Below are 13,162 nucleotides of genomic sequence, written 5' to 3'. Positions count from 1 at the left end.
TTGGGTCAATATAAAAGGGGGAAAAATGACATTGCCATAGGTGTATACTATAGGCCGCCCAACCAAGCAGAGGAAATAGATGAACTTTTTGCTAGTCAGCTAACTAAGGTATGTAAGAAGCACATCACAATAGTAATGGGGGACTTTAATTACCCTGATATCAACTGGGAGACAAACTCTGCACCAAGTGGAAGATCAAACAGATCCCTGACAAACCTAGCAGACAACTTTCTCTCCCAAAAAGTAGAGAAGGGAATTAGGGGATTAGCCATATTGGATTTAATTCTCACAAACAGAGATGAAATGATAGAAAATGTCGAAGCCACAGGAACCTTGGGGGGAAGTGATCATGCAATATTGGAATTCAACATTCTGGAGGCACAAGCAATAGAACACAGCCAAACTAGAGTCTTGGACTTTAAAAGAGCTAATTTCAATAAACTTAGAGAGACCATGGGAAGAATTCCATGGATGAGAATCCTAAAGGGGAAAACAACTCAAGAAGCTTGGGAAATTTTGAAAGGGAGATAATAAAGGCCCAGTCTAGTACAATACCAAGAAAGAAGAAAAATAACAGCTCTCAAAAGAAACCAGCATGGCTGCATAAAGAACTCTCTGATAAATTGAAAGATAAAAAGGACAAGTATAAGAATTGGAAAGAGGGGCACATAACTAAGTCAGAATATCAGCAAATAGCCCGTGCCTGCAAAGATGAAATGAGGAAAGCTAAGGCTCAAAATAAGGCTTGCAACCAAAGTCAAAAATAACAAAAAATGCTTCTTTCAACATATAAAAACAAGAAAAAAGTTAAGGAAATGATTGGTCCATTAGTGGGGGAAAGTGGCAAGAAGGTGACAAGCAATAGGGAGAAAGCAGAACTATTTAAGTCGTTTTTTGCATCTGTCTTTACACAAAGGGAAAAAACAGTCCAACCTACCAAAACCAGTGCCGTAAAAACAGAATAGAATAAACGCAAGTTAAGATAGGCAAAAAAATGGTAAGTGAACACCTGTCCAGCCTAGACGAGTTCAAATCACCAGGACCAGATGGATTACACCCCAAAGTTCTCAAGAAACTGGCAGACGTGATCTCAGAACCACTGAACTATATTTTTCAAAGATCCTGGAGCACTGGGGAACTACCAGAGGACTGGAAGAGAGCTGATGTAGTTCTCATCTTCAAAAAAGGGAAAAAATAGATCCAGGAAACTACAGACCTACCAGCCTGACCTCAATACCTGGGAAGATTCTGGAAAAGATAATCAAACAACAAATCAGCGAACACCTTCATGCAAACAGTCATCACTAAAAGTCAACATGGGCTTGTCAAAAACAGATCATGCCAGACAAATCTTATTACATTCTTTGACCAAATGACAAAATTAGTGGACCAGAAGAATGCTGTAGATATAATTTACTTGGACTTCAGTAAGGCATTTGATAAAGTAGATCACAACCTACTACTTGATAAGATAGAAAAATGTGGGTTAGATAACATCACCACCAGATGGATTCGTAGCTGGCTGACAGGCCGTAATCAGCGTGTGGTCCTCAATGGAACTGCATCTACATGGAAGGAAGTGTGTAGTGGGGTGCCCCAGGGCTCTGTTCTGGGCCCAGTGCTCTTCAATATCTTCATTAACGATTTGAATGAGGGGATAGATGGGGAACTCATCAAATTTGCAGACACCAAGCTGGCAGGAATAGCCAATACTCCAGAAAATAGCCTTAAAATACAGGAGGATCTGGACAGACTTGAACACTGGGTGCTATCTAACAAAATGAAATTCAATGGTGAAAAAAGTAAGCTTCTAGATTTAGGCAGGAAAAATCAAATGCACAGGTATAGTATAGGTGGTACCTTGCTCAATAGTAGTAACTGTGAGAGGGATCTTGGAGTCCTAGTAGACAATCACTTCAATATGAGCCAGCAGTGTGCTGCAGCTGCCAAAAAAGCCAACACAGTGCTAGGCTGCATTAACAGAGGGATAGAATCAAGATCACGTGAAGTACTAATACCACTTTACAATGCTTTGGTAAGGCCACACCTGGAATACTGCATCCAGTTTTGGTCACCACGATGTAAAAAAGATGTCGAGACTCTAGAAAGGGTACAGAGAAGAACAACAAAGATGATTGGGGGACTGGAGGCTAAAACATATAGGGAACGGTTGCTGGAATTGGGTATGTGTAGTTTAATGAAGAGAAGGGTGAGGGGTGACATGATAGCAGTGTTCCAATATCTCAGGGGCTGCCACAAAGAAGAGGGAGTCAAGCTATTCTCCAAAGCACCTGAAAGCAGGACAAGAAGCAATGGATGGAAACTGGTCAAGGAGAGAAGCAACCTAGAACTAAGGAGAAACTTCCTGACAGTAAGAACAATTAACCAGTGGAACAACCTGCCTCCAGAGGTGGTGAATGCTCCAACACTGGAGGTTTTTAAGAAGAGACTGGGTAGCCATTTGCCTGAAATGGTATAAGGTTTCCTGCTTGAGCAGGGGGTTGGACTAGATGACCTCCAAGGTTCCTTCCAACTTCTTCTTCTTCTAACCTTCTATTTTGCCTCACATCAAGATTAGTTAGTAGCCTCTCCACGAGACATGGGTAATCTAGTATCAGATATGCCTTGGAACTAAATTGTTATCAATTGATGATCACTATCCTCCCTCACATGGGTTTTGATGTCTGTAAACAGCTTAGTCTTGTTTTGTGTAACACATATAATCTTAAAAAAAACCTGCTAGTTTCCTGAATGGCATGTAGAAAGATTATATAGAACCAGTTTCTTCACTTCCTAAAATATGGAGGTTACATTTATAGATCATGGAGACCAGTTGTGAGCCTCCCTTGTTTCTTTTGCGGTCCCTAGAGGGCCAGATTAAGTCATTTATATGATAATCCACAAACATAAAACTCAGGTTACAGTAGCTTTAGGATGAATTAAGCTTTCTAGATTCACAGTGTAAATGGTTGTCTAAGAGGATACCTCCTCATAATGATGTTATTCTAGCCCCAATGCATCTAACTTCTATGTCAATGTATTCCAGGATTCTTTCAGACACTCGTATACCAAATATCCATGATAAATTTATTAATATCCTTTTATATGCTGACATTATTATTCCAATGGCATATTATCAAATAGGCTGAGGAGACTGTTGTGAAAACTAAATGCCTACTGTGTTCTTAATCCTTTAAACATCAATAAAACCAAATCTAACATTTACTTTAAAAAGTGTGGAATATAAATGGCAGATAAATGGGGAGTCCATTGAACAAGTTAATTTGTTTACTCATTTAGGAGTGTTTTTTTTAATCAACCCATGGCTGTGAGCAAATCATTTAAAATGAAATTTGTCAAGGGCTAAGACAAGCACTAAAATATTATGTAAACTATTTAATTATAATTAACTAGACATCTGGGGCCCCTGAAAGTATTCAGGCCAAAAACAGTTCCAATACCAACTTATGTGCAGACTTGTGGGGCCTTACAAAAGCTATCTTTATTGATCAAGTTCAGACCTGTTTTTTAAGAAACAAACTGGGAACTGATAAGAACATCTCAACCCTTGCAGTCAGAGCAGAAACTGGTATCCATTCCATACATAACCAATCAATAATTAAAGTTTTCACACACTGGCAGAAGATCCATTCAATGGATCTTGATAGACTAAATATGGTTAGCGGAATAGTTAAGGATGGTTCAGCCCAATTCCTGGATAAGCTGACTTTCCAAAGTTATTTCACATTAGTTTTCCACCCAGTTTTTACTCTCAACTGCCTCCCAGGCAAAAGAAATTTTTAAACAAAGTTCTAAATATCAATGCTTAAACTAGCATGGAGTTATTAGCAAAAAATAGATGTCTACATTGGTTGGCTAACTGAAAAACTATTTTCCAAGATACCTGGCAATGAGTTTGACACAACTATTAACAAGGGCCTGTCTTAGAGCAAGATTTGAGTATCTATGGCCAGATACGGGTGCTCCCATAACCTTGTCATATCATGAGAGGATGTATCATATTTTCTTTAACTGTCAACTGTATGCCGCTTTTAGGCTTAGATATTTAACTTCACTAAAGGAGGCACAATGGCCCAGCAATTAAAGACACTGAGCTTGTTAGCTGGAAAGATGACAGCCTGGGTTTGAGACCCGAGCGCAGCACGACTGGGTGAGCTCCAATTACTTACCTCAGCTCCTGCCCATCTGGCAATTTGAAAGCATACAATACAAGTAGATAAATAGGTTCCACTTCGGTGGGAAGGTAACAGCATTCCTTGCACCTCAGTGTATAGTCATGCTGGCCACATGACCACAGAAGCATCTTTGGACAACGCTGGCTCCCTCAGCTAGTTTATTTAACCTCATTACTTAAAAGAAAAGCTCACTGGGATCTGAACGGCAGATTATCCTATTTCCTAGTGCTATGTTTACAGTTAAGGCACTTCAGTTCAGAACCTGAACAAATCAGGATATCATGTAAAGGTGGGGTATTTATCTGATTTTTTTTTGTATTTATCACATATGTATTTTATTACTGTATTTTCTTTTATCTATTTTACTCTGGAATTAGATTCTGTATTTGGTTGCTATTTTATATTATGTGGTCATAAGCTGAATCAGTTAATAAGCTACTATTATTTTCTTCCTTCCATCTTTCTCAGCATTAGAGCCCCCTCTCCAGAGAGTTAGGTCTTTGCACAGCATGTTCATACTAGGTCATTTGTGCCTTCAGTGAGAACTCTGATTTGTTTAATGATCTGTTTGGTTGTTTGTTTTCCTGGATGTCCGTGGTATTCTCAGAAGTCTTCTCCAACATCAAAGTTCAACAGTTAATACTCTTATATTCCTCCTTCAAGTTCAACTTTCACTTCTATAGAATATCACCGGGAATACCACTGCTTGCACAATTCTGATCTAGATGCATCACGGCATTTGAATATAGATGTAATTGCCAAATTACCAAAGATATGTACTAGCAAGTAGGTAACGGCTGTGGAAAGAATATTTATCCTACAAAAGGAACTTAACCTGGCAAGGGAAATGATAAACAACAAAAAAGTCATTTTTAGCTATGTAAATTGAAAAAAAAGGGAGAGGTGAACTCAAAGCTGTAAGAAGATAACAAGCAATGCGGAGAGGGCAGCACTTCTCAATGCCTGCTTTGCTCTGGTCTTCTCCAAAGGGGAACTACAAGTAATCCTTGACTTACAGCCATAATTGAACCCGGAATGCCAATCAAAAGCCATTGTTGCTGTTAAACGGATTACGGTTGACCGCATCTAATTTTATGGCCTTTTTGTGGTGGTTGTAAAGTGAACCCCACTGTTGTTAAGCAAATCCATTATACCCAATGGGAATTTTTGCTGGAAATGGAAAGTAAATGCCAGTTTCTGGCCAAAAAAAAAATGCCAAAAGTCATGGTCATGTGATTGTGGGATGCTATAAAAGGCCCCCAAAATGCGACCACAGGACTGCAGGCATGAAGGTAGCTTTTGGAACTCGAAAACTGCATTACAAATAGCTCTGAGGAGGTCCATTGTAACTTTGAACAATTCTAGAGCGGATTAGAATATAATTGTTTTATAAGCATTTAGAAAAAGAAATGCATTACTGGCAGTAAATAGTGTGGGTTCATTAAGGGTAAACCATTTGTAAACAACCTGATCTTTTTTGATAGTGACCAATTTAGATGATCAAGGCAATGTGATGGACATAACGTGGTTTGCCATCAGCAAAGATTTCCAGTAAAGATAGCCCAATGTAGGTTGCATTGTTAGATGGATACAAAAATTGTTTGAACAATCATGCCTAACAAATGCACCCAATGGCTCCATGTCAAGATGAAGGAAAGTGTTAAGTAGGGTATCACCAGGCACCAATCTGGACTCCGCATTGTTTACTAAATTTACAAGTGATTTGGAAGCAGAGTTCTTGAGAAAGAGATGTCAAATTCCACAGCCGTGCCCAGATATGACTATCGAAGATTCTTAAGCCTAAGGCAGATCATAATTAGGAAAATAGGACCAAAACAGAAAATTTATTCTGTAACCACAAGTCTTTGAGACATTCAGGTGGGGCATCCCATTAGCACAGAATGACTCTTATTTGCTTTGCCCATGGGGAGACACTGACATTTTCACATGTAGCTGAAGAGGCAGGACAAACCTATAATTGCCTTAGATTGGAAGATAACATGGCTTAACATGCTGGTCTCAGGGAAACAGCTGCAGGGAAATGTGTTTGGCAAAGTTACAGCTAGAAATTAAAAAAGGTGAATGTGTTAAGTTCCATGTTGATTTTTCACCAGCAACTCTTTATCAGATTCTGTTACTAGCAGCTCCGAAGACAATTTGCCAAACTGTAACACCAAATTTGGGGTTTTGCCTTGAGCACCAGTAATCCACAAGACATGAAGCATAAGTAAGAAAAATATGCCATCTCCTCTTCTAAAACTACCTGATGTATTAACATAGTTCAGTTTTTTATCCATTGATATTAATAACTTAGTGATCTATTTTTTCCTAGTCATGACAAAAAACGTGATATAAATTTAAAACAGTAAAAACAAGCATACTGCATTATTAATTCACCAGAGAAATTCAGACGAATTATGCTGAGATTAAAACCGCTGAGTATACAAAATAAGAAATATGGCATTTGGCATACTCCCTTCCAGCCTACACTTCAAAGTAAAGAGGACCTAGATTGAGAGCAAGGGTGGGGACATTCAAGTCCTTTCAGTAACTGATTTAATCATTCAGCACATTTACATAATATTAAACTTAGTGCAAGCTGATTATATCACCATGGAAAGAGATCTGTTATGCTTGTATAAAAGGGCTTTGTGTGTGTGGCTTCATTTACAGGTGGGTTATTCTGTCTGTAAGTGGAAGAATAATTTCCATTGGCAGGAGGAACAAGAAGCGCAGCAGCAAGCAGTGGCCTTCCACAAAATTGAGCTTTTCCATGAATGGAAAACAGTTTCTCTCCTACAGGTATGAGCAGATGAGGAAAACACTCATAAACATTACTGAATTTACATCCATGAACAATTAAAGCACCACCCATCAACAAATGCTAATACACTGATTTCTGGCTACCAATGTTAAGACATAAGAGTGGCACAAGAGAAGAGGCCATAGCTCTAACAGTGCTTCCCATATATAGCATGAAAAGAATTTCTAGCTCAATATCTATGGGAAAGGACTTCGGGTTACTGGCAGAAAAAGCCCCACTTAAATTGGGGTGCTTCTGGAATTGGAACTAGGTTGCATTTTTACACAGTTAAGAAAACCCAGTGACTTTACAATGAAGAGGGCAAAAATATACGTGGAAAAATCCTTGCTTGTGCTTGCTCTTGCCCCCGCTTTCCTGATCAGTTACTTTTTTTTTATGGCCAGGGAGGCAAGGCATTTTCAAGTCAAGGTAGGCTAGCAGGAGATCTTCACTCTTATTCTGCAGGATTTGTATTACTCCGGAAGACAGTACTGGGCAGAAAGGCTTTTTACATTTGCCCAACAGTATTGTCAGTAGGCTCATGTTAGATCAATTCTGAATACGCTTCAAGTTTTTAGCTGGAAAGAAAAAGAAATATGCGTATCTGCCTTATGTCAAGTCAGATTATTAGATTATCCTGTTCACTATTGTTGAATTAAGTTTCCAGGCAAATGTATTTCCTCAGCTACAGCCCCAAATGCATATTGTGCTGCTCTGGCATTTTGTTGCTCCAATTCAGCTGAGCACTAAATGACAGCAGGGACTGGTGATTAAATTCAGGAGACACATGTGTTCCACTGCAAATTGTAATCTTCTGTGTAAGGGTTCTTTGCTAAATTATTATGACTTTTAATAAACAGACTTTTCTTTCTGTGGCAGTCTTGAATTATTTTGCTTAAAATTAATTGTATTTGTAAATCAGAACGGACGTTCTCCTACACAGATACGTGATCCTACAGTTCTGTTATTCCCATAGTTAGGCACTGGTATTGCAAAACAGTCTTTCAATTATTGTGGCATTACTTCAAATATGTATGAATGCATTAACAGAAGTATAGGTGAGGAGTTATCATTCCTCTTTATTCTGTGTTGGTCATACTGTATCCAGAATACTGCATACTGCATTTTAGGATAAATTTTAGGACAAATGTAAAGTCTATTTCCAGAAGAGCAACCCAAAAAAACAGCATGGAAGCAAACATGTATGAGGAGGTGTTCAATTGGTTTAGTTAGCCCCCAAAACAGTAGATTATGGAAGATACCAGAACTCCATGGTCCTTTTGAACGTTTATATTTTATGATACTGAGAAAAAACTACTTATTTCAAAAATTAACGCCAATGAGATTAAAACAAGTCAGATGAATATTGTTCCTTTCCCTCATTCTGTCATATATATATCGACTAATTGACTGTAATCAGTATAGGTAGTTCTAACATTGATTGCAATACGAATTGGCAATTCCACTGCTAAGCAGTCATAAAGTGAAGTATCATGTGACCGCACCCAACCTACCAGTCAGTTCCAGCTGCAATTGTTAAGTGTGGTGTCATGTAACCACAATTTGTGTCTTTGTGCTGATTTCCCCATTGACCTTGTTTATTGGAAGCTGGCTATGAAAGTCACAAAAGGTGATCATGGAACTGTGAGACGCCGTGACCATTGAAAATGTGTGTTGATTGAAATCATGCGATCACTGCAATGGCTCCAAGTTGAAGGACCAGTTATAAATCAACTTTTTCAGCACTATTTGAACAGTCACTGAATGAGCAGTCAGCAAGTGAGGACTAATTTAATTTGGCCAAAATGACTTAGGTGGACCATGGCCTACAGTCAAGGCTTGTTCAAAAATCTTGATAAATTAAATTTAGCATTTTTTAAAAAAAATATCAGACAATAATTATGGGGTGGTTTTCTGACTGCTCATTTTAGACTCCTTAGTCATTCAAGTATTTATAAAACCAAGCCTGTCTGAAATTTGGAAAGCAATCCATCTGTTGTGGTAAGTTCCGTAACTTTCAATAAACTGTTGAGAAATAGCTAAGATACCACAGGTGCACTATTTCCCCCTACGTATTTCTTTGAAATGTGTCCAAAAGATTGAGAAAATTTTTAGCCTCTTGCTTTCAATGTTTATTCAAAATCTTTTTAAAAAAATTGTAAGTTCACACTCTTGAAACTTTAAATGGAACCAAATTGTTTGATAGTTTCATTGCAATGTTCATTAGAATGTGCAATTAACTCTTTCAAGGAAGTTCTTCCATTAGGAAAGATTACTGCTGCCATGTCTGGAGTACCAGTTGCATCACATGTTTGAAAAGATGACTTATTATTATAATAATAAAATGAAATTTATAAAAAATAGCAAAACCTATGCTTATTCTTTGCATTGTTTCACGAGTCCCACGGTGTCTTATTGGATACTTGATCAACACACAAACTGCACAAAAGAGAGCACAACAACATGGAGTGTTTGTCTGAAGCTCCAGTTATTTTTTGCAAATCCTGGGTTTTCTCAAACCTTCTGGCAACAATCTTCTTATCCCCAGAGAATGCTGTTTTGGCTACTTAAGGATCCAATTCAAAGAATGTGTTCACTGTAACATACATGATAAAATTTTTTTACCGTTCAGCATTTTCCTTGGTGAGATTAACAGCAGCTTCTAATTTATCGATGGCAATGAGCTGACTCTAGGAACAAAAGAGACAAAGCATAATAAAAGCAAACATGAAAACATTTCTCAGACACAGTAGGATATCCTTGGGGGAAAGCAATTTGAAGTGAGCGATGTTAAAGGTTTTGGAAATGACCTTTTGTTAATCTATATCAGGGAAGGATACACTTTTAAAATGCAAACTACCAGTAGCAAATTTTACCTGGTTATGGCTTTCCATGTGCTTTCTGGTAAAATTGTACAATGGTATAAACCTTGCTTAACAGAATAAACTTTGATTGTTGGGAACATGCAACATGCTAGGCCATAATCCATGGTTTCCAAATTACCCTATGTCCATGCACTGTGCTAACTTATTAAATAAGCAAATCGCACTAAGGATTATCAAGCTATAAAAAACCACTTTCTTGTATGATCACAAATCTGTTTCTAAGAAAACAAGAAGAACCATGCTGGACCAGATTAAGATAAAGCTAATCCAGGATTCTGTTCACACAATCAGCAATCAAGCCCACAAGTTTCATATAGGCCAAGAGACCTACTCTACTGCAACTGGTGTTTAGACCAAGTTGCTCCTGATTCTGGGGGTAACACAAAGTCAGCTTACTCAGTAAAAGAAGAGAACTTCAAATGGGACTTTGAAGTCAAAGTGGCTCATCTTTCTTCTCCTTGTTCATTTTTGCTCCAAGAAAAAAGGACAAGGTTAGCATTATTTATAGTTTGGTGTATGGATTAAGGCACCAGGCTAGAATCTGGGAAACTGTGAATTCTACTCCAGCCTTGGGCACAAAATCAGTTGGGTGACTTTAGTCACTTTCTCTCAACCCTAGGAAAGAGGCAACGGCAAATCACTTCTGGAAAACCTTGCCAAGAAAACTGCAGGTACTTGTCTGGGCAGCCTCTGAGAATCGGACACAACTGAATGAAAGGGGGGGAAATCCATCTAATGAAATGTCACTTACGTGAGGAAGATTTTTCAGAAGACTTAAACCAATTGCCCCTGAGCCACAGCCAACTTCCAAAATAACTGGACCACAGGTCTCCGGGAAATCCGGAAGGTCCTTGCTGCATGCAGAAGTCAATCTCTTTCTGTGTTCTTCATCCAGAACGAGAGAAACCAGTTCCTAGAAGATACAACTATTTATTTACTAAAATTTGTATGCTGCCACAATCATTAGACATTGGATGACTCACCAGTACATAAAAGCTATAGTCCATAATCAAAATCAAAACTTAACTATTACACCAATTCTACATAGATTCCAAAGCTGAGAAAGATGGATAGTCTTTTTGCATTTCAGTGCCAAATGGCTGCACAAGACAGACAGAAGACAGTAAGGAAAGTTGCTGGGAAGTGGTGAAGATACAGTACTCGAATTTTAAAAACTAAACTGTGTGTTAAAATTTAAGGGCACTAGTAGAAAAGTATAAGGTCACTACAACCAAAACTGCATTTCAACAGATTCTATGTAATACTGTAGCGCAGCATTTATTTTTACTCAGAAACAAGTTCTACATTTCTCTGATAAGCCCTTGTCGGCCTGCTGCCTTTGTTTGTCAATGGGTCACATTTACTTCATAAAATTTTCTTCCTTCCTCCAACAGAATTTGAACTCCTGGCTAGAGGAGTAGGAGGCAGCCATGGCTAAGAGGGCCTGTGCACACCTTTGGGTTGTGTGTCTGTTATTAGTCCATTCTTGGACCAGTAGGCTCATGCCCTTGTGACCTCTTTGAACTATTGCTATGCACTTTAAGTAGGACTGCCCTTGAGTATCCAGAAGCTTCAGCTGATGTTTAGTCCTGTTGCTCCTGATTCTAGAGGTAACACAGAATCGGCTTAACTACTAGCTGTTTAGTACCTGACTGTTAATAAATTTATCTAATACCTTTTTAATGCCTCTCAAACAGACAATCATTGCTAACTTTCTGGAAGCAAATTCAATAGCTTAATCATTTTATGTTTGTAAATGCTGTCAGCTCTTTGGCTTATGAAACACCACTGCCTCAGAGGTTACACTGGTCTCCAGTGTGCTTCTGGGTGCAATTTAAAGTGCTGGTTGTCATCTGTAAAGCCCTTCACAGCCTGAGACTGGATTACCCTAGCGACCATCTTCTCCCAGCTGTTTCTATCTGTCCAGTCTGGTCTAGCAGGATGGCTATGTTCTGGATCCCACAAACTATTGGATGTCGGCTGGCAGGGACCAGATGGGCCTTCTCTGCCATAGCACTTGCCCTCTGGAACATTATTTTTCCACAGAATGACTCTGTTGGCCTTTGGAAGGCCTTGAAGGCCTGGTGATGAGCCTGGGCCTGGGATCCTGAGTACGTGAAAGGCCTTGTTTCCCTGGTTATGCTGTCATCGACAGATTATAATATCTTCTGGCCTGCTATTTGTGTTTAATTTATTCTTTGTATTTTAATTGTTTTCTTGATTGTTCATTGCCCAGAGTCACTAGTTTGAAATGGGTGGCTATACAAATTGAATAAACAAACAATCAAATTAAAAAATGCTTGGTTCTAGTTTCTCAAGGTTTCTGTATATTTTAAAAATCTGAATCTAACCTTTATACATGAACAAAATCCACAAAGAGCACAAATGTCTGTAGGTATGAAAAGATAAAACCAAAAAGGCTTTTCTTTAACTCTGACAACCACCTCTAGTTTGTAAACAATGAACTGGCGTGAATAAGTATGTTTTTTCTCTCTCTTATTTTTGCATTAGGTGCTGAATGACTCGAAAAGCAAACTGTGTACTCGTATACCTGGTGTTCACAAACCGCTCTTTCTCCTCCTCCTTTTCCAGCTAGCAAGCAATACAAAGTAGGTCATAGTGAAGCAGAGGCCACAGAAACCTAGAAGGAAAACTTTCCCGTCTCTCTGGGATACTCAAAGGGAGTAAATGCAATTGTGTGGCACTCTAAGTGACCACTGTGGAAATATTTCAGACATTGTAAAAAGGTACTAAAATAAAGCAGCTGGCACAAATGAGTTCTTGAGAGTGCAATTACACCCTATAAGCTTCTTTAAGTGAGAGTGCCTATCACCACCCATCTCTGCCATTTTGGCCACCCTGTGCCTTTGCTCTGCTGCCCGTTGACCTTCATCATCATCTTCCTCCCACTGCTAAAGTTCCCACAGAGAGGGCCTCCTCAGGGTGCCATCGGTCAGAGAATGTCGGCTGGTGGCCCCCAGGGGGAGGGCCTTCTCTGTGGGCGCCCCGGCTTTATGGAATCAGCTGCCGGTTGAGCTCTGGATGGCACCTGACCTTAGCTCCTTCCGACGCGGCCTGAAGACCTACCTATTTGAGCAAGCCGGCCTGGCCTGATGGGGGATGTGCTGGGGTTTTTATTGGGGATTTTTATTATTCTACTGTTTTTAGCTCGGGCTCTTATTTAATTCTTTTTTAATTTTTGTATTCTGTATTTTTATGTGCCCTGTTCACCGCCCTGAGTCCCTCGGGAGAAGGGCGGTATACAAATATAATAAAGA

At 39.1% G+C, this 13,162-nt stretch overlaps 1 protein-coding gene across 3 annotated transcripts in view; it reads right to left on the bottom strand.

The window, feature by feature from the left end:
* HEMK1 (HemK methyltransferase 1, mitochondrial release factors N(5)-glutamine) overlaps positions 1-13,162 on the bottom strand; it is an 81,453-nt gene that overhangs the window by 38,426 nt on the left and 29,865 nt on the right. For all 3 annotated transcript variants that reach the window (XM_081316812.1, XM_081316813.1, XM_081316814.1), the window contains exons 5-6: positions 10,636-10,797; positions 9,625-9,689 (exon numbers count right to left, since the gene is read on the bottom strand). In XM_081316812.1, the coding sequence (XP_081172938.1) occupies positions 9,625-9,689; positions 10,636-10,797 (227 nt within the window). The remainder of the gene's footprint in view (positions 1-9,624; positions 9,690-10,635; positions 10,798-13,162) is intronic.

This window comes from Vipera berus, assembly GCF_964194415.1.
Source record: "Vipera berus genome assembly, chromosome: 2".
In the NCBI taxonomy this organism is placed as follows: Eukaryota; Metazoa; Chordata; class Lepidosauria; order Squamata; family Viperidae; genus Vipera; species Vipera berus.
The sequence above is the reverse complement of the archived record's forward strand: the minus strand, read 5'-3'. Positions and strand labels throughout refer to the sequence as shown.